The 23,221-nt window shown below is 44.7% G+C and overlaps 1 protein-coding gene across 1 annotated transcript in view; it reads left to right on the top strand.

Moving 5' to 3' along the window:
* FHL5 (four and a half LIM domains 5) overlaps window positions 1-23,221 on the top strand; it is a 173,649-nt gene that overhangs the window by 130,026 nt on the left and 20,402 nt on the right. The window contains exons 3-4 of the mRNA XM_078646845.1: window positions 2,831-3,005; window positions 7,771-7,940. Coding sequence (XP_078502971.1) covers window positions 2,831-3,005; window positions 7,771-7,940 — 345 coding nt within the window. The remainder of the gene's footprint in view (window positions 1-2,830; window positions 3,006-7,770; window positions 7,941-23,221) is intronic.

Below are 23,221 nucleotides of genomic sequence, written 5' to 3'. Positions count from 1 at the left end.
ACAACGAGGTTCTATTTTTGAGGAACACATGGGGAGGACAGGGAGGGACTGATTACTTTACCAACAGCTGGTTGGATAATCTTCCAGCCCTGCACCAAAATGAAGGGAGAAATTAAATCTGCTGGAGAGCCCAATTTCACCCTAGAGCACAGGAAGATCAACTCAGTAGTGATTATTTGACCAAATTGCTGTAGCTTCACACTAGTGGCAGCCGCTTCAGAACACAGATACCACTGTGAGTGACACCTTGCTTCTCTGGGGAAAGTACCATAGATTGTCTCTACGTTTTCAGCTTTCTCTATGAACGCTAATACATTACTGCTTCTTCAGTAGGCAAGGAAGCAGACAAAACTATGGATATTGAAGTGAGACTTTTTACTATCTATAAGACTTCACATGAAGAGTTATTGGTGGCTGAAATCTTCTGTGCAAAGTATGCAAGCTTAGACTGATTGTACACTTTAAGGGAACGTCTTGTAATCCAACTTACAGCCGGGGTCATAGCTTTTTCGTCAGAGGAGCTCCAGTCTCTTGCACTTCTTTTTTGCAGCCAATGGGCTCATCATTGAACCACACATCTGAGGGCTTTTGCCTCCTCAGCGTTTGTTTGACTAGAGAAGCACTCTGGTCCAGAGCGTCTCCTAGCCAACTATCCAGTTGAGTGCTGGCCTTGCTTACATTATGGTCCAATTGCAGCTTAAAATTTCTCAGAGCATGATTGAGCCTCATTGGTGTCACTGTGGACCTTTTCCGGACCCAAATGGGTGCGGCAGTCGAGATCGCAGTCATCCTAATCCAGATCAAAGGAATGGCTGAGTGCTAGGACCATATAAGTGGGATGGGTATGCAGGTGCCACTATTCGACATGTTAATAAACACGAGATTGAGAATATGGCCCAGTTTGTGTATGGGGGAAGAGACTAGCTGGTGAAGTTGTAGGCTCTCTAAATCGCCAACTAATGTATTTGCCACATGGCAATTAACATCATCAAGATGTATATTAACATCACCCAGGACCCGCAGGTTAGCATAGCACAAAGCTAGAAGTGACAATGTGTCTGCTAAGGAAGTGGAAAAGTTCAGCACTGGCCCTGGGGGCGGGGCAATAAAGGAGAAATCCCTACATTACTGCATTTTTTGAGAGGGTCAAGGAAAAGAAGGAGGCTATTTCACGAAGCGGGTGCTTACTGAAGTACAATGGATTTCTGTTAAGAATGAATACCAGCTCGGGCTAGGACCACAGCTAGTACTGACTGATATACAACGGACTTATTCTAAGAATGAATACCAACCCAGGCTAGCGGCACTGCTGGTACTGACGGAAGTACGAGGCATTTATTCTAATAGTGGATGAGGTGAGCTGTAGACTGGCAGAAGTAACGATTGCTTGCATCATGAGTCGCCCAAATAGGTCGCCCAGTCCTATTCACTGAGTCAACTAGTGGAGGTTTTCTCATGGATGTATGACGTTACAACGCATACTTTTACAACGCATACCGTTACAACGCATTTTTTACAACGCAAAAACTTTTACAACGCATACCATTACAACGCATGTTTTTACAACGCAAGTACTTTTACAACGCATGCCATTACAACGTAAGTATTGGTAAGTATATATATTTTTTTTAAATTAATTGTAATTAATATAATTTAATTTAATTTAATGTATTTAATTTAATTTTTTTATCCTGTACCCCTGTACCCCAAAAACCCAAATTAACCCAGAAACCTAAAAATACCCCTGTACCCCAAAAACCCAAAACTGTCCCTGAACCCTAAAAATACCCCTGTACCCCATAAACCCAAAACTGTCCCTGAACCCTAAAAATACCCCTGTACCCAAAAACTGAAAACTGACCCTGAACCCTAAAAATACCCCTGTACCCAAAAACTGAAAACTGTCCCTGAACCCTAAAAATACCCCTGTACCCAAAAACTGAAAACTGACCCTGAACCCTAAAAATACCCCTTTATCCAAAAACTGAAAACTGACCCTGAACCCTAAAAATACCCCTTTACCCAAAAACTGAAAACGTAAAAAAAAAAAAAACATATAAAATATTAAATATAATTATATACTTACCAATACTTACGTTGTAATGGCATGCGTTGTAAAAGTACTTGCGTTGTAAAAACATGCGTTGTAATGGTATGCGTTGTAAAAGTTTTTGCGTTGTAAAAGTTTCGTTGTAATGGTAGTGCGTTGTAAAAGTTGCGTTGTAAAGGTTGTTTACCTTTTCTCATCCCCCATGACTAAATTTGTAAAGCGAACTCGACTTCATGGCCCAGGGAGGCTCTTGAGAGACACTTTGTCACCAGAATCCCCAGAGAGGATCAGGACACGTGTCACAGTGGGAGAGGCACAGGAGGATTACATATTTCGATTAGCTTCCTTTTGAAAACATTCAATAACACCTAGAATACAAAACCGATGAATACTTCGACGTACTTTGTTTAATAATTTTTTGCAAAATACTTTGAGAAAAATATATGTAAATTTTCACTGCTGGTGGCGCACATTTCCTAGGTTTTCTCGGGGGATTTTACATTTATCCCCGCAGAAATGTGAACACAATTCACATATACCCTGAGACATCTGGACTGTCCCGGGCTATTACTATCATTTCCCAAACGGTAACTCGATGAGCTCAGGCGCAGTGACAGCTTTTCTCTAGTAGTGTATGCGCTTTTCAACCACTTGCTCCTGCACACCTGTGTTCTGAAAACTGTGAGTCCCATCCGATGCCCTTTGCCTGTGAAAGTGATTAAAGTTCAACTCTGTATGGAAAGGCTCTTCTTGACCTTCTGTCATTTCTTTGCCCTGAAGGATCTGGCCTACAAGGAGCGCCACTGGCACGAGGCCTGCTTCAAGTGCGCCAAATGCAATCACTCTTTAGTGGAGAAGCCCTTCGCTTCCAGGATGGACCTCTTACTGTGTATTGAATGCTGTTCGAATGAATATTCTTCCAAGTGCTTCAGCTGCAAGAAAGCCATTATGCCGGGTAAGAATCCAATCACTTCAACTCACAAAAGTAGCATTTCAATTTTCACTCTTCCTAGAATGTTTTTTTATATACTGAAATTCACGAAGTGTGCTTTGTAATAGAATGAAGATGGGATATCGCATAGACCGGGCATTTCATTAGAAGGCTGTTTTTTAAATGTTCGCCCAGAATCTAATTTCTAAATGGGGTATTGATTTAATTTAGATTTCAATACCCAAATGGATTCTGGTGATATGACTGCACTCAGTGCGAGTAGCTACTCATTGAACAATGGAAGTATAACGTGTACAACAAGCATTCACAAAACCAATAAGTCTGACAACAAGCATTCACAAAACTAATAAGTCTGACTTTTAATGTTTATACTAGGACGTGTATCGAGTGACATTAATGAAGAAGGAGGCAACACATGGAGGGATGCTTTTTGACATTGTTATAACAGATGGACTGCATGTTTTGCTATTTGTTGTTGTTTGCAATGTAACACATATAAAAAGTATCATATTTGCACACAGTAAAGTATTGTTAAAATATTGAAACATTTCTATTTTGGAAATGGCAGTGATATACATTTAAAGTTGCCTGTGTGCTATTTGCAGTATTTATGAACGTGTGTATGAAAAGAAAGATACAACCCAGCAGTATTTAAATTGTATACTGGGGTTGTCAGTCATGGTTCCGACACAGTAGAGATACATATTCATATGAACGCTCAAGGAGACATACTGTTGCTGCACAAACACGCCGCTATCATGGCACAATAGCCGAGTACAAGGAAGTTATCAAGCTACGACGGACAACTTTGAAATCTGTGATTATTGGACACAGATAACGTTCTTTGTAAGAACAAAACTTGTTGGCTTCTCGATGAAATTTATATGAATAAAGAAGATTAAAGGAATACGATCAATCAATCAATCAATCATAACATTTGTATAGTGCGCTACTCACCCGTAGGGGTCTCAAGGCGCTGGGGGAGGGGGGTACGTTACTGCTCGAAAAGCCAGGTCTTGAGTTGCTTCCTGAAGGAGAGATGGTCCTTGGTTAGCCGGAGGTGGATGGGGAGGGAGTTCCAGGTCTTGTCCGCCAGGTAGGAGAAGGATCTTCCTCCGGTGGTGGCTCTACGGATGCGTGGAACGGCGGCGAGGGCGAGGCTGGTTGATCGTAGCCGGCGGGTGGGAGTGTAGAAGGTCAGGCGGTTGTTGAGGTACTTGGGGCCCAGGTTGTGGAGGGCCTTGTGTGCGTAGGTGAGGAGTCTGAACGTGATCCTCTTGCTGACGGGGAGCCAGTGCAGGTCTCTCAGGGGGCTGGAGATGTGGCTGTGTCGGGGGATGTCCAGGACGAGTCGTGCGGAGGCGTTCTGGATGCGCTGGAGTCTTTTCTGAAGTTTGGCTGTGGTTCCGGCGTAGAGGGTGTTTCCGTAGTCCAGTCGGCTGGTGACGAGTGCCTGGGTGACCGTCTTCCTGGTTTCGGTGGGGATCCACCGGAAGATCTTTCGGAGCATGCGTAGGGTGTTGAAGCATGATGATGAGACGGCGTTGACTTGTCTGGTCATCAAGAGGGAGGAGTCCAGGATGAAGTCCAGGTTACGTGCGTGGTCCGTTGGCCTGGGAGTGGTGCCCGGGGCAGGGGGCCACCAGGAGTCGTCCCAGGCGGAGGGTGATGATCCCAGGATGAGGACTTCCGTCTTGTCTGAGTTCAGTTTCAGGCGGCTGTTCTTCCTCCACTCGGCGACGTCTTTCATCCCTTCGTGTATGCTGGTTCTGGCGGTGGCGGGGTCGTTGGTGAGGGAGAGGATCAGCTGGGTGTCGTCGGTGTAGGAGATGATGTTGAGGTTGTGTTGGCGTGCGATGGCTGCGATGGGGCTCAAGTAGATAATGAAGAGGGTGGGGCTGAGTGATGATCCTTGTGGTACGCCGCAGATGACTTCGGTGGCCTCGGATCTGAAAGGGGGAAGGCGGACTCTCTTGGTTCTTTCAGTGAGGAACGAAATGATCCACTCCAGTGCCCTGTCTCGGATTTCGATGCTGCTGAGGCGCTGCACTAGGGTGCGGTGACAGACAGTGTCGAACGCTGCGGAGAGGTCCAGGAGGATGAGGGCCGCTGTTTCCCCGTTGTCGAGCAGGGATCTGATGTCGTAAGTGGCTGCGATGAGGGCGGTCTCGGTGCTGTGGTTGGCTCGGAAACCGGACTGCGAGTGGTCAAGGGATCCGTTCGTCTCGAGGAAGGCGGCATGCTGTCTATTGACGGTCTTCTCGATTACTTTGGCAGGAATAGGGAGGAGCGAGATGGGGCAGAATTTTTGAGGTCGGTGGGGTCCGCTGTTGGTTTCTTCAGGAGGGCGCTGAGCTCGGCGTGCTTCCAGCTCTCCGGGAAGGTGGCGGTGTTGAAGGAGGTGTTGATGAAGTCCCGAAGTTGGGGTGCGATGATGGAATCGGCCTTGTTGGAGATGTGGTGGGGGCAGGGGTCGGTTGGTGATCCAGAGTGGATGGTGTTCATCGTGCGGGTGGTGTCTTCGGTGCTGACCGTGGTCCAGGCGCAGAGGGTGGTGGTGGGGGGCGTTGGTTCGGAGGTTGGGTGCGTGGTCTGTGCGCCGAAGCTGTTGTGTATGTCGGCGATCTTGCTGTGGAAGAACGAGGCGAGTGAGTCACAGAGGTCTTGCGAGGGAGTGATGTTGTTGTTTCCGGCGCTGGGGTTGGAGAGCTCTTTGACAATGCTGAAGAGTTCCTTGCTGTTGTGGGCGTTGTTGTTCAGTCGTTCTTTGAATGCTGTCTTTTTGGTGGGGTGTAGCTTGGTCAGTAAGATATGGGTGGAGTAAGCTTCAGATTTCCCAACAATCACTTTGCCATATTGTTTGACCCAACAGCCTTTTGGTGGTTTTCTTTAAACGTCTTGCTTACTAGCCTCATATTTGTGTTGATCTCTTTCAGTTGGCCTTATGACTCTCAACACTTTACCACTGCCAACAAGTGCTAAAGTGCTTGTGCTGCTCTCCAAAAACATGGTTTGATTGACTTATCCTCCATTGGTATATTTAATTGATCTTTAAGTCCCTAGTAGAGTGCACCACCTGTGCCCCGGGACTGTAGATTATATGCTAGTAGTGGCCCTGCAGCACTAATTGTGCCACCCAAACAAGTAGCATTTTAAAACGTGCCTCTAGCCTCCCACTGCAAAGCCTGTATGCATAGTTTACACTGCTATGCCGACTTGGCATTTAAAATCCTGTTCTAAGCCTTGAACTCCCCATTTATTACAAATAAGTCACCCCTAAAGTAGGCTTTAGGTAGTCCATTGGGCAAGATGCTGTGAAATTAAAGGGTGGGACGGATACGTTTAAGTTTTACATGTCTTGGTAGTGAAAACTACTGTGAACCCTACTCTTCTCATAAGTTAACATTGGGAATTCCTTATTACACTTGAAAAAATGTAGTTCCTTATTGAGAAAGATCAGCTCTGTCATGTTTTATATCATTGGAATGGTAACGATAAATCATCTTTGCTTGTAAATTTATATTACCTTTTTAAAAATAGCATTTTAGAAAGATGGATTTTCTTTTGCCCTTAGCCCTGTCTGCCTGCAGCATGTCGCCAATAAACACCTGGGGTGGGTGACAGCTGGACTTTGTGCAGTCCCTCTAGACAGCCACACACAAAGGGAGCTTAGGTGTGACTGATGTGCCATACACATCCTGATGGGTCATCCTGGGCAGAATGGGAGGGACGAGCTTATACTTACAGGAATGAATGGGAATTGCCCATTCCAGTAGGTACTCGCAAATTGCGCATACAATTTCAAGGGTGCAATTGTTCTAAAAGAAGACGCTGTTGCACCCCTGAAATGGGCATGTATGCACATGTGACGCACATACATGCCCTAAGGGCATGTTTGTGTGTCACATGGCACTTTGAAAAAAGCAAAAAAGTGCTTTTTTCAAAGAATTTGCATATTTGCGATTTCTTATGCTAAATTCACACAACTTAGGTGCATTCTACATCGCATTTAAGGAATTCCAATTTGTGATTCCTTAAATTCAATCGCAAAATAGGGAATCGCAAATTTTGTGATACCCTATTTTGCGATGGCCTTTTGGGATGATACAGTCCAAAAGGCCTTTTCCTGTTCGCAAATGGGCCGATTCTGAGAATCGGCCCGTTTGCAAACCGGAATTGGGCTTCATACATATGCCCCCTAAAATGGCAATACATTGGGAATATTCAGGGACTCTTCATATGTTCATAATTGGTAGATATAGGTCTTTTTTTCAGTTTTAGGGAGTTGGATGTTTCGAGGCCAATTCACAAAGGCTTGCAAGAGTATTTAAAGAGTACTCATGTAACACTATTTCCCATACTACTAAATATGTTTTGTGAGTCTGCCAATTTATTGTACCTGCCTGCCTCAGCAAATGTAGGTGCAACACTGCTGGCCTGGTCTCTTCCCCAAGGTTTTTTATAGTTCTGGTACATATAAGACTTCAGGGATACATTAAAGTTAAGTATGCATTCACTTGCTTTGGTACCCCAAAGTTTCAGTTACACATCATGAACCTCCACTTCAGTAAGGGAACAGCATGTGATTAATAAAACAGACAATCGAAAACGAAGTGGGTGCTGGACAACGGGGTGGACGGCTTGCTTCCTTGGAACTTATTGCTTTTCTGAGTGTGTAGTCTTATCCTTTAAGGCAGACCTAAATGTATATGTCTGTTAAACAGGAAAGGAATGCTGAGCCATAAAAATATAATTTGTCTTTCTGCAGGATCACGAAAAGTGGAATTTAATGGAAATAGTTGGCATGAAACGTGCTTTATTTGCAAAGATTGCAAACAACCCATTGGGTCAAAGTCATTTATTCCCAAAGACAGCGAGGACTACTGCCTACAATGCTTTGAAAAGCATTTTGCCAAACAGTGCAGGGCCTGCAAACAGGTAAATAAAAAAAAAAACACACAAACATAACAATCTGTGTCCAGAAATTATTGTGCATTCTGACTGGTTTCATTATGACACTAAAGGTGAAAACCTCAGCAGCCAGACGCACCCTCAACTTCCCACCCAGAACACACCACACCTCAAGGAGCTCAACTGGCTCCTGATAAACAAGCAAACTCAGTTCAAACTCCCCACTCGAACATTCATGGCACTGAACAAGATTGGCTTGAACAGGCATATCTACTTCCAAGACCCACATAGACTCCTACAATCTGCTGGACTCCTACTCGTACACATTCCACACATACACAGAAAGCGATCTAGAGTTTGGGCCTTCTCGTACATCACTCCGAAAGCATGGAGCAACCTCCCACTATACATAACAGCATCTTCCTCACTTATTTTTTTTAATTTAGTTATTGGGATTTTTAAGAACATCAAAAGTACAAACCTTACAGTCCTCAGGCTATACAAAGTGAGTTTGACATTTCTCATGTGGTGCATTCAGATATAGTTCACTTGCATAGTTTGCTGGAAAATGAAGAGATAATCATGTCCACATTAATCTCAGATCAGTTGTAATGAACACCAAAGCACCTCCTCCATTCCATAGTGTCCTACTACCTAGTGGCCCACAGGAGGTACAGATCTAACCCCGAATGGAAGGGAGCTCAAGGAGAGTCTCAGTTCACTCCTACACCGCCAGCTTCTCCACAACCCCGATTCATGTATGAATAATCACACATCTTCCTCAGCCCACAGTACCAAGAACATACTAACTGGGTTCCAGATATCTTTCAGGCGGGATCAAGTTGGCATCAGTGGTCAGCGTTTTTCTAGTTGTTGCTGGCACTGGATCACATCCTTGAACCAGCAAGTCACATTCAGATTGGCTGATTATCCCAAGTGCATTGCTACTTGCTTCTTAGCCAGGAATAGCATCATAGCACCAATCTTTTGTGTATTTCCTGCAACATCTTTAACATAGCCTAAGAGAGCCACCAGTGGTGTCCTTGGCACCTCACTGCAAATCACTCCATCAATACAATCATATACCTAGGACCACAACACTGCTACACCTCCATGCCAGATACATATAAGCACGGCATCGCAGATATTGCATGTCCACGAGAGCCCCATTTTGTGAAGTCTAGTACTTATGTTGGTATAGCCTATGTAAGAATTTGATATGAATACATCACATTCTATAATGGGGTGAGAGCATATCCATTTGGGCACAGCAATACTGCCTTTTCTCACCCATCTTGTCATCATTTAGTTTCGCCTGCCATCCACTTGTCACTCATCACTCGGTCACATGGGCCTTATCTTTAGGCCTGGGCAGAATTTAAATTATGTTGGAATAATCTGAGTAATTTTGGTAACTCCTTGCTAATCGTTGATGCACAATTACCCGTAATGGCGCAATTACACCCGCTCGCGTAATTAATAGTAATTTGGGGGTAAAAAAATCATACACCATGAGCACATTTAGTGAGTGCGGGTGGCTGCTCATGTTGTTCTTTACATTCCGTTGCATTTGGTGCTACTTTCTTAGTGCAAATCGCATCCTCACATTCATTTTATGGATGCGAGTGTGCATTTTGTACCAAGAAACAAGCACTAAATGCCAGGAGTAAGCTGGAGGAAAATCTTACCCCAAGTGCTCATTTACCAGGTGCGAGCGGCTGCTTCAGCTTGTTATTCATGCTCTGTGTATTTAGCGATCTTTCTTAGTACAAAATGCATCGTCCCATTTATTTTGGACATGAGGGGGCATTTTTTGTGCTAAAACGATAGCGCTACATGCAGAATTCAGCTTAATCTAGAAGAATATTTCTGTAATTCTGTACACCACACATAATTAAACGGGTTATGCGCACCCATACTTTTCTTCCATAGGTGGAGTACAGTCTTGTGATTAACCTCCAAAGAGTAGTTTAAAACATCATCTGGCACCTGTCTCAGTGTCTTGTTGGAAATTGCTATGTATCTGTTTAGTAGTACGCTGTTGGTAATAGAGGAAATTATCAAATGATCTGCAATCTATGGTATTCTCGACTTCGGGACGTTTTGTAATGTAATAAAGATACTTTTAGAGTGTATGTCTCTCATCACTGCTGGGGTCATGCACCTCAGCTGTTGTTGAAACCGTTCACCTGGCGTTAAAGGCTGCATCAAGTTAGGCGCTAGTGGTCGGCTCAGCAGAGTGTAGACAGTCAAGGCGAGCTATATCCCAAGTCCACCCCACAGATTTAACAGTATAGATCTTTCCCATGGGACGCGTCGGAGGAGGGAAGATCTCCATAGCTATGGGGCAGGAATCAGCCTTGCCTGCCTCCACCCCAACATGCGGTTTGGTATGGCATGAGATGTAGCCAACAGTGCACATGTTGCGCTTGCACGCAGAAATAGCATGGTTCCTGGTCAGGTGCTCACGATCCGCTCTGGTCAAACAGCAGGGTCACCACGTCCCAGGATGGCCTTGACTGTTGGCTGGCTCACATCAAGCTTATAAGGAGGGATCTAACATAGTCAAAGGATGCTCTAGTCAGTGGAAGCAGTATGTTTACAAAGAGGTGGAGGAACTTGGGCAATACAACCATTTTTGTGATGGAGGTTCTCCCAACGAAGGACAAAGGAAGTCTGAACTAGATCGGAACACGCTCCTCCTGCCATGCAAGAGCTGTACCAGAGTGTTCCTGCCATAGATAGCTGTGTGATGTCCTTCTTTATCCATATTCACAGATTTTGGACTGCCAAAGCAGCCCACTTGAGTGGAAACTCAGCTGTAACACAAGTTAGGGCTACTTTCAAGTGGAAAATCAATGACTGGCCCATGTGATTGTGATTCCAGTGTATGCACTAAATGTAAGAAATTCACGCAGCAAGGGTTTTAGATTAATTTCACGGTCCTCACATAAATAGTCATGTAGTCTGCAAATATTGATACCATGAGCTTTCGGGCTGCGTAGTTGAGACTGCGTTCAACATGGTGTTGTCGCAAACAAGCTGCCAGCGGCCCCATGGCTATGCCATACAGCAGAGGTCTTCAAACTTTTTTAGGTTGAGCCCCCCCAGCTGAATTTATTTAGATGTCGGGCCCCCCCCACCACTTGACAAAAAATTCTGGAACCTGGTATTCTACATAATCGACCGTCATGCACCCATCCATCCATCCATCCATCATTCATCCATTCATCCATCCATCATGCATCCATCCATCCCCCATACATCCACCACCCACACATCATGCATCCATGAACCAATCCTTCCACCCATCCATCATCCATCCATGCATTTATCATGCACCCATCCACCCATCATGCATCCATCCATCTGTGGTAAATAAATAAATAATACCCTATTTTTGACTAGGCATATATCATAACAGATAGCTCAATAAATAAGAGTCAAGATTCGAGGTAGTAGGAGTTTCTGCAGGTTTATTACAGCATAAGGACAGGATCAGGACAACCTGCATAGGAACAGAATGGCAGGGCTAGAGTGGCCCGGCAGCTGCCGGGGCTGGGTCTGGGATGAGCGCGCGCTAACTTTTAATAACAATACACGGGCATATATACATAGCGCGAACACATAGCATTACATTGCAGTAGGCGTAGCAGTGGGTGGAGCAGAAGGTGTGACGTGTAGCAGTCGCGAAAGATAACAGTAAAAGTAGGTGTAACTGGGCGTATACATAGACATGTGGTGCAGACGTAACAGAATATGTCATGAATGGGGCGGAAACATTGGAGGGGGCTACCTAAGGAGCCGGGACCTCTAACCTGGTGGTGCGCGTAAACTGGCAATGACGTATCACTAGGAGAAGCTGGGGGCTATGAACTCTGTGCTAGGAGCAGAGACTAAAGTCTGGAGGGTCGGAGCGACATGTACCTAAACCCTATCTAGTATCTGATGTTTAGGGAACATGTTGATATAAACTAGAAGTCATGAGGGGAAAGGCTAACTTGACTTTAAGACTGGACCATGCATTATTCTACATGTAGTGCGTGATGAAGAATATTAAATGACCAGTAAATACAGTATTTCTCTAACATGGAGACGTGAAGGCTAGACAATGACGGAAACTATTGATGCAGTTCAGTAGCTTAGGAATGCAGAGAAGGAGGACTAAACTGATAACTGGAACCATAACATACTCTTGGCAGACTCAGAGGCAGAGCCAGGCTGCACCGGGCACTGCGAGGCAGGAAGTAAGTGAAAGGTCGAGGATACAGGTGGGGGCTGTATCGCTCCTCAACGAGGCTTCAGGAGACAGGAGCTGAATCTAATGTCCAGGCCCTTTTGAGGCCTAGAAACGGGGACTTTATAATGGAATAATGTGCACACTGGGAAACGTGGCAACATAGCTTTACATAGGCCTGATATTCGTAGTATTCACGAGAACTGGAAACTGTCATACTAGAGGTGGACACAACTATAATTGCGTCATTAATCGGACATGGGGAATAACATATGCATATTGGTCATGCACACATAACATATGATGGATGAGGCGTAGGGACACAGAACATGGCAAAATTTACTTTTCCACATTCCCTCCTTGTCACTACGTTTCCATCAGGAAACATCAATATTCATGATACCATCTATCATTTCATATAGTATCATTTGCTCGTCTCGAATTATCTTGGAACGGGATTTAGAACGGGGCTTGGGACTAGGAATACAAGAGGTAGCACAAATGCCGCAAATCGCAGGGCCACATTGTATACAGAGGCAGCAGCTGAATATGATCGCTACTGCAATACTTAGAAAGGACAGGACTTTCCATCCCCAGGCGGAAATTATATTCCAGAACCAACCGGACCATGTCCAGGTGCCTGGATTTTGGTGTAACAGATGGGCAATTTTATGAAGTCTGGTTATAGCTGAATAAACAGACGGCGCGTTATTAGGAATGAAAATGCAGCAACTAGATCCGAGAACTCTACAGGCCCCGCCCCTATCGGCCAGTATGACGTCAAGGACGAGACGATTCTGTAAAACGACAATTCTCATAAAGGATTGCTCTTCGGTTAAGTTACCTAGAGCGGAGGCAGTCTCATCTACTACTGCTTCAAGGGTTCTTGTTAACCTACGGATTAGCTTACTGTTTACAACTGTACCTAAATAAGGGAACACACCTTTATCTATATCAATGAATTGCTCTGCGGTAGTTTCAGTATAATCGACAATCGGGAGGTTTCTCTTGTGTCTAGTATGTACTAGATGTGTGTTTCTATGATAGTCAGGTGGGGCTAGAAAAACTGGTGGCAGTAGGAAGGCAATGTAACAGGTTCCCTCCCAATCGAGGGGCAGATGAACATATGCAGTTTGACCACAAACAAAATATGAATGACGTGAAGCTTTGAAAATAGATTTCCCACTGTCACTATACTTGATAATAGTAGTACAATCACTATGTCCTACGTGTACAGAACCATGACTACGGACACATAATTCGCCTTTGACTGGTAGTACTAAAATAGCAGGTGAGTCTGGAGTAGTATCAGACTGGACATTCAGGACCATAAAATTCGACGAATAATTACCTAAATTATACACTTCATTTTCTAGATCTAAACCTGTTCTGTGGGAGAAACCTTGCTTGTCTGGGAAACATGTACTGTTAAGAAAAGACATATCTGTTGAGGATAACGTTAACGTGGACCATGCTCCACACGAACCATTATGTGAAAATGGATAAGGAAAAAGTGGCAGAACTCCCTTCGGTGTCTGGAAAGGGGGGAGTCGACCACACACCCAACAATTAGTGGCATTGCTGGTCTGGTGTGAGTAATGTAACATACGGATAAATGAATTGTTACGCATAGCGAGGCGGTAAGCATATTCGTGAGGAGGCAGATCACTAAACGTGTGCTCTCCTGTAACATTAGCAGACTTATTTACATGAGAAACTGAAAAATACAGGAAAAATGCATAGCTGATGCAAGAAATCATAATGCTGATGAATAATATGAAGCTTAGAAAAATGATACATTGAATTGAACTTTGACTAACTCTCTCACTATGGGGGTCTATTTTATACATGTCAGAAACAGCCTAACCGTTTCACCTAGGGGAGGACTTATACAATCAAACTGACTGACTTATTTTACTAGACCGGAGCTTTTGCTTATACTCCTGCTGCGGAGTTTTCTCTAACAGGGAAGGGGTTGTGTCAATGTCTTTTGCGGGACAGTCCTTAGGAACAATATTTCGGCAGTCCTTAAAATCCTGGGAATCCTTGGAAATGTTTTTAGAAACGGGTTTTAATCCATTGAAAAGTTTTACATGAGAAAGATGTATCCATCCTTTTCGGCCTTCCAACTTCACGGCTGTACGGGTGGTGAGGAGGACCTGACGGGGCTCCTTCCAACGAGGTTCCAGCGGACTTGATCTGTCAAAGTTTCGGATCATCACCAGCGAACCTGGAACGATTTCATGCGGTGCCACCTCGGTATTGTCTGGAAATGCGGCGGCAACCTGTGAACGACATGAGTTGAGGGCAGACATCAAGGAAGCTAGGTAATCTGTCAGCATATTACATGAAACATCAGTAATACTTCGGGGTCTAGGAGTACCCCACATATTAGGGGGGCGGCCGAAAACGACCTCATACGGGGACAGACCTGATCTGGAATGTGCGACCATGCGCATATAAAATAAAGCGACTGGCAGAGCTACTAGCCAGTCCACACCCTTTTCTTTACAAACTTTGGCGATACGGATTTTCAGAGTTTGATTATGTCTCTCGACTAGACCGGCTGCTTCAGGATGGCGTACACAATGGAACTTCCACTGGTACCCTAACAAAAGGGAAACGTGCTTCATGAGTTCAGATGAGAATGGCTGACCGTTATCAGAATATACGACTCTAGGGAGTCCATATCTAGGGAAGAATTCACGAACCAACTGCTTGGCAGTGGTCGCGGCTGTGTAATCTGGGACTGGATATGCTTCTGTCCATCTGGACAAAGCGCATACAACTACAAGGACATACTTGAAACCTCGACATCGCTCCATCTGAATATAATCCATCTGGAGGACTTCAAAAGGGTGGTCAGGAGGCTGGAAACCACCTTGTTCCACCGGGACACTTTTACCTGGATTAAACTGACAACGTATCATACAGGTACGGACTTTCTGCTTGGCTGCAGCTCGTAAATGCTTGTTGAACCAAATGTTCTGGATACTGTCTAACATAGCTTTTTCTCCTAAATGTGCTGGACTATGTGCGGTATTAATAATGACTTGAACCATAGAGTCGGGGAGAAACCATGTGGCTCTACCCTTTGTTAACCATCCTTGATCTGTCTGGACCCCTCCTTGTTCGGACCATTTCTTGATTTCATCGGGAGTAGCATGTAACTGGATATCTATGACATCTTGAGTAGGGTCCTTAATTGTCATACATGTAGTCGGATCTGGAGTGTGTGTCAGGTTAACTGGAATGTCTGGAGTCTGTGCTGTAAGCTTGGCTGTGCGATCTGCTAGATCATTGCCTTGGGAAATAATGTCAGTAACTTTCGTATGTGCTTTGCATTTCATGATAGCAATGGATGTCGGTAAATGTATGGCATCTAACAGAGCTTGAATAAGGAAACCATGCTGAATCTTGGTTCCATGAGAAGTCATGAAACCTCTCTCCTGCCAGAGCACTCCGAAGTCGTGTACAACTCCAAATGCGTAACGTGAATCTGTGTAAACATTAACTTTCAGGTTCTTGGCGTGTATACAGGCTTGTGTCAGAGCAACTAGCTCTGCTGCTTGAGCGGACAGGGTATCAATACGGTGTGTTTCAATAACTTCAGTGTCAGTAGTCACTGCATATGCGGCGACTAGTTCTCCTGTACTAGTTCTCATACATGAACCATCCACATAAAGTGTCAGGTCAGGATCTAGTAACGGAATATCTGTCAGGTCATGTCTTGGCTTTGTCGTAATGTTAACTACTTCCACGCAGTCATGTGTGTCAGGATTTGAATTAACTGATGGTAACAGTGTAGCAGGATTCAGGATATTGCAGCGTCTAATTTCTATGTGTGGCTGAAACAGTGTCAATTCATAACCTGTTAAACGTGCAATTGTCAAGTGCTGTGTTTGTGTTCGGTTTAAAAGAACTTCTACGGAGTGTGGAACTTGTACTGTCAGGGAGTGTCCTAGAACTATGGAATCACTTTGTCTAATAGCTAGTGCTGTGGCTGCAACTGACTTGAGGCACGCAGGCAACGCCTGGGCGACTGGATCTAATGTGCTCGAAAAATAAGCACAGGGCTTGTATTGACCTGCTTGATCTTGTGTGAGAACAGATAATGCTGTACCTTCACGTTCTGTGACGAAAAGTGTAAAAGGCTTACTGTAGTTCGGTGTAGCTAGAACTGGAGCTTGGCATAAAGCTGTCTTTAACTCATTGAAACTAAGTGTATGTTCAGATGTCCAAGGGAGGACAGTCGATACGGCTGCCTCCTGTGTCGTTAACTGTATCAGTGGCTTGGCTAAAAATGCATACTGGGGAATCCATTGTCTGCAATAAGAAGTAAGGCCGATAAAGGCACGCACCTCCTTCTGGGTTCTGGGCTGGGGAAGACTCGCTATCAACTGGATACGGTCTGGTGTCAACTGCCTACCCCTCTTGGACAGCAAGTGTCCTAAGTATACCACTTGCTGGACACAGAATTGAAGCTTCGAAGGGGACACCTTGTGCCCCGTCTCGGCTAGGAAATACAGAACCGTGAGTGACGCTCGCTCGCAGTCACGTTCAGAACGGGCTGTGATCAGTAGATCATCGACATACTGGAGCAGGGCAGTGTCAGTTGGCATGTGAATGTTGTCTAGTTGTCTCTTGAGTGCTTGACTGTAAATACTAGGGCTTTCTGTGAAACCTTGAGGAGCTCGTGTGAACATATAGCTCCTTCCATTTAAACAAAATCCGAAAAGAAACTGGCTGTCTGGATGAATAGGAACACTAAAAAATGCATTCTTGAGGTCTATGACAGTGAAGAACATGGCTTCGGGATCAATAGCAGTTAACAGGGAGGAAATATCTGGGACAACTGGGTACTGAGGAATAATACATTTGTTAAGTTCTCGTAAGTCAATCACTAATCGATATACTGGGGGTGCATTTGGATCAGTGCGTTTCATGACTGGAATGATCGGAGAATTACATACATTGGAGTCAGTTTCTACAACTACTCCTTGAGCGATGAGCTCGTCTATAATTTTGGATAAGGCTGCTACAGCCTCGGGTGGCAATCTATACTGCCTGATTCGTGGTAACACTACACCTGGTTTGAGAGTCACACGATGGGGTGTGATTTGCATGTAACCTACATCAGTTGGACCTTGCGCCCATAAATGCTGCGGAACATTAGACAGTCTTGAATCAAAATCTCGTAATACATAGTGACCCTTAAAGTCACGTAGGAACAGTCGTATTCCCTCTGGGGAACAGCATATGACTGCACCCAACTCTTTCAGTGTCTTAATGCCTAATAGATTTTCTGGACATGACTTAGTAAGTAACAGATCAGTAGTGCGGGACAATGGGCCTACTTCTAAAGTAACTGGCTTAGATATCTCGTTAACGATAGGTTTTCCTGAAAATCCAAGGGAAACATTTCTTGAGCCTGAGAGCGGAGCCCCTGGAACTTCGGCATGACTAATTGTGGTCCTACTTGCCCCTGTATCAATCAGAAACTTTCTGTCTTTCCCTAATACTTGACTGTGAACATAGGGACCTTCTTGATCTACAGGTATCTCGATGAGAGGCAAGCCTACCTCCCTCTCTAGGCTGTTTCATGAATATGGCTGGTACTCTGGATACTCAGACTGTGCATACTGGTACATCTGCGATGTGACATGCTGTGTTGCAGCAATAGGCTGCGGTACTGTAACTGTCTGTTGTGCATTCTGTGGCTGAGGAATCTGTGAAACTTGTTCTTGTCTAGGCGGACGTGGTCTTTCTTTAGTCTTACCAGTAGCTATGTTGTGTTTCAGAACTGCACACTCATTTATAAAATGACCTGGCTGTTTACAATAATTGCAGTTCCCTTTAACGGGAGCTGCAGGATGACTGGCTTGATTCGGACCCCTCTTCTGACTGTCTTGAGGAACAGATTGTGCAACTAGCACTTTCATTTTCGTATCTTTCATACGTTTTCTCTCGTGTTCTTGCTCTTCCCTGATTCTATTCTGGTGATACTGAAGCATCTGGAGCATCTGGGACGGAGTATTTGCTTGCCAGGTGCTTTCAACCTTCAAAACTCGATTTTTAATTTGTGGACTTGAATTCTCGACTAATTTAGTAACGAAAAGGTGAGGGTATGACTCACTACTTGTCTTGAGGCCACTGTTAATACTGAAACATTTTTCAAACCTAGAATAAAAATCACTAATATCTTCATCTTGTTTCTGTTTACAGGCTGAGATTGCATCCCAGTCTTCTTTTCTCGTTGTTAATAATCTGGGTAAAACTTGAATTAATAATTCTGGTAATTCTTTACATTTATCTCCAAGGCCGGTACCTGGTACTCGTGCCTTGTCTTCAGCTTCTAGAGCTGTCCAATCGATCTTTTTCTCTCCCACCTCCCATTCTTTTTCCTTTAGCTTTTCATACACCCCTGCGGGTAGCAGAACTTTTAACATTTTAATGATATCTGGGTAAGTGTATTCTCCCATACGGAGCATGTCTTTTAATTCTCGATGGAACCCTGCTGGATCTTTGTCATGACAGGGAATTAATTTCTTCATTTCAAGGAGTTCCATCTTTGTGATTGGAGTGTATACAAACACTCGTTGCATTTCGCCACCCGTTCCTTTAACTGGGTGGACTTCTCGTAACGGATTCTGTCTGTCTATGTAGAATGATTTACTTTCTGGGGGTGAGACATGAACAAAATGCGGGTTCAAAAACGTTCTATATTTGTGACGTTGTTCTAGAATGACACTAATTAAATCGGTACCTAGACCTCTCCATTTGTACTGGAGTAACTCGTTCAGGACATCATGTAACGGACCTGGATCAGAGTGTTGACCCTCATACAGAGTAATGAGGTGCTGAATCATATACATACCCACCAGTCGCTGCTCGACTGGGGGCAGTTTCAGGAACATTTGTGCCACTATTTCGTCTGGAAAAGTGGTAGAATCAGTAATCCATTGGACTGCTGATCGAACTAGTTCTTGTTCATGCATAGTACTTAATTCACTGTAACCGATTCGTGATCTCAGAATGTGATCGGTAGCTTGAAATACTTGTTCTAGGGAACCTTGTTCTGGTACTGAATGATGGAAAATAGACTTGGGTTCTAGACGTAAATGGCGATCTGGAAATCTAGATTTTCCTACATACGCTATTCTAGCAGAATTCTCGTCGTCTTCCTCTTCAGGATCAGAGGTACTTTCTTTCTCGCTTACTTGTGCTGCTTTACGCTGTTCGTGTATCTTTATTATTTCTTTACGGATTTTCTTGTACATACTTTCCATGGCACCGACGGTCTTGTGCTTACCCTCGGCTATATTATCACTCCACCTTGTCAGGATTCTCATTTCGGCAGAATCTTTAGACGGGTAATCTTGTTCTCTTATTAGACAATTAATCAGAAACTTTAATATCATGAGCTGGATCTCGGCTTTCCTTTGAGACATGGCTTCGTGAATACTTTCTGGATCATCCCCTGTACGGATGAAACGATATATTCGGTCTAGATCTTCTTTCATATTCGGTAAGGTGACTAGATACTCGGCCACCTTTCTTACGCGGAACGAATATAAAACCATATTATCCTCGCCTGGGACTGGATCATAGACACATTCGGCAAGGGATTTTCTTATTTCTGCTACCGTCTGATGTCTAGGCGTACGCTGTGACGCTTGTGCATGTAATTCGGCTAACGTTAAACGCTTGTGTGGCGGCTGGGTTTGAGGAGGACCTCCTCCTGCGGCCCCTAAACTAGAATCATCGACGGACATTCTTCGTGGCGGAGCGGGAAGTTGAAATGCTGGCTGGACCGGGGGTACCGTAGCAGGTACTCCGGTGTCTGGAAGAGCGGGAAGTGCCTGATTTACAGGGACTGGCGGAGCGCGAACAGGATTTGCATATTCTGGGACTGTGTCGTCCAAATAGGACGAAATAAAAATATCAGCTGCGGTCTGTTTGTGATGTAGCTTGGTCGGAACTAATGGTGGCGGGAAATTACTGGATGCCTCTGGGGTCGCTTTTGGCGAGCCCTCGGCAAGAAGAGGATACATACCCTTAATAAGGGCATGCCTCTGTCTGTCTGACTGTTCGGCTTTGACTTGTTCACCTATCTCGATTAATTCTCTTTCTTGGGCTCGTTCTTGGGATTCTCTACTTAACTCTGACTTTCTGACTTCCTTTTCGGTTCTTCTATGCGCTTCTTTACGCCATAACTCGATGGCATCTTTCTGTGACTGTCTGGCTTTCTTTTTCCATAATGCTTCTTCTACTCGCATGATACATTCGGCATCCCATGTACCCGATACAGGCCATCTATACTTTTCTTCTAACTGTTTGGTATACTCTACCCATAAATCTAGATACAATATGGCACTTATGCCATGTTTCTGATACATAAAATGACCTGGACTGTCCCTCGGCGGAACAGGAACTGCTTCTTCTAATAAACCCTTTCTAGTTTTTAACTGACGTAACTTGGAAAAGAGCGGCATTGTAAACTTGAATCGGAACACAATACAATACACAAAGAACAATAACAATTGGGAAAACAATTCAGGCATACCACGACATTGAAAATACATTAAACAATATCATAACATAACAGTTCGAACAGAATATTACCTGGAATACTGAGAACAGAAATACAAGAATTTTCTCGAGAACGGAACAGACTAGAGTTACTGGATGCACTGCTGTAACAGTACGGAACATACCGGTCCCATAAAGGGACGCATCAAGACCCGTATCCACCTAGGTGAACACTTCGTTTGTGAGTCTGGGTACCACCAACCCACGGACCAGGAGTCAATTTAGATTGGTCCTGTCTAGATACTACCCCAGCAATGGTACTCACCGGGCAGCACGGAACGGAAAGCCTCGGACTGGACTGGACTGATGGCGACGAACTTCGGACTTCGGACTTCAGTTACGGGTGGGCCTCCGGATACCTCGGACCTTGGACTCTCGGCTTGGGCTCTGGTCGGGACTCGCCGCGTTCCTCCACCGTCTCGTTTGGATGCTGGACCGCCTCCTCCGTCTCCTCCGTGGGCCTGAGGGATACTTGAAGCAGAAATATCTGCACTTGGCCAGTATGGTTCCGTCACGACTGCAGAGGGTCAGGGGGTCGGCGTGGCTTCACCGACGTGTGGGGAAAGGGCAAGTCCCTGTTCGGGCGCCATTATGTGGTAAATAAATAAATAATACCCTATTTTTGACTAGGCATATATCATAACAGATAGCTCAATAAATAAGAGTCAAGATTCGAGGTAGTAGGAGTTTCTGCAGGTTTATTACAGCATAAGGACAGGATCAGGACAACCTGCATAGGAACAGAATGGCAGGGCTAGAGTGGCCCGGCAGCTGCCGGGGCTGGGTCTGGGATGAGCGCGCGCTAACTTTTAATAACAATACACGGGCATATATACATAGCGCGAACACATAGCATTACATTGCAGTAGGCGTAGCAGTGGGTGGAGCAGAAGGTGTGACGCGTAGCAGTCGCGAAAGATAACAGTAAAAGTAGGTGTAACTGGGCGTATACATAGACATGTGGTGCAGACGTAACAGAATATGTCATGAATGGGGCGGAAACATTGGAGGGGGCTACCTAAGGAGCCGGGACCTCTAACCTGGTGGTGCGCGTAAACTGGCAATGACGTATCACTAGGAGAAGCTGGGGGCTATGAACTCTGTGCTAGGAGCAGAGACTAAAGTCTGGAGGGTCGGAGCGACATGTACCTAAACCCTATCTAGTATCTGATGTTTAGGGAACATGTTGATATAAACTAGAAGTCATGAGGGGAAAGGCTAACTTGACTTTAAGACTGGACCATGCATTATTCTACATGTAGTGCGTGATGAAGAATATTAAATGACCAGTAAATACAGTATTTCTCTAACATGGAGACGTGAAGGCTAGACAATGACGGAAACTATTGATGCAGTTCAGTAGCTTAGGAATGCAGAGAAGGAGGACTAAACTGATAACTGGAACCATAACATACTCTTGGCAGACTCAGAGGCAGAGCCAGGCTGCACCGGGCACTGCGAGGCAGGAAGTAAGTGAAAGGTCGAGGATACAGGTGGGGGCTGTATCGCTCCTCAACGAGGCTTCAGGAGACAGGAGCTGAATCTAATGTCCAGGCCCTTTTGAGGCCTAGAAACGGGGACTTTATAATGGAATAATGTGCACACTGGGAAACGTGGCAACATAGCTTTACATAGGCCTGATATTCGTAGTATTCACGAGAACTGGAAACTGTCATACTAGAGGTGGACACAACTATAATTGCGTCATTAATCGGACATGGGGAATAACATATGCATATTGGTCATGCACACATAACATATGATGGATGAGGCGTAGGGACACAGAACATGGCAAAATTTACTTTTCCACACATCATCCATCCATCCATCCATCCACCCATCATGCATCCATCCATCATGCATCCATCCATCCATATATTCCATCTTTCATCCATCCATCCACCCATCATGCATCCATCCATCATGCATCCATCCATCCACCCATCATGCATCCATCCATCATGCATTCATCCATCCATATATTCCATCATCCATCCATCCATCCCCCCATACACCATACACCCATCCATCATCCATCCATGCATCCATCATGCACCCATCTATCCATCAGGCATCCATCCATCCCATCACCCATACATCCACCACCAACCTCTTGGCACACAATAATGTAATGCAGAATTATACTTATTTCATGCATAATTATAGTTATTTCACAAAGCCTCGTGCTTGTGTTTTGTTTTTCATGCCGTACTTGCATGTTTCCAAAGCCTCGACCAGAGCAGGAACCTCTTGTGCATTACAATAAGTTGACACTGCAGGAACCTAGCCTCGTGCTTGTGTTTGGCATTTGATACAGCATTACAATAAGTTATCGCATTACAATAAGTTGACAGTCGTGGTAAGCGTTGTAATCGCATGCGATGTTAATGGCATCGCGCCGTTGTCGCATGCATAGTGAATGCATGCGATTCAAACGATACTGCGATGTAAAAGTTGTGGTGTGTTGGCACCGCGATCT

Source organism: Lissotriton helveticus, chromosome 6 (assembly GCF_964261635.1).
Source record: "Lissotriton helveticus chromosome 6, aLisHel1.1, whole genome shotgun sequence".
NCBI classification, from domain to species: Eukaryota; Metazoa; Chordata; class Amphibia; order Caudata; family Salamandridae; genus Lissotriton; species Lissotriton helveticus.
The sequence above is the reverse complement of the archived record's forward strand: the minus strand, read 5'-3'. Positions and strand labels throughout refer to the sequence as shown.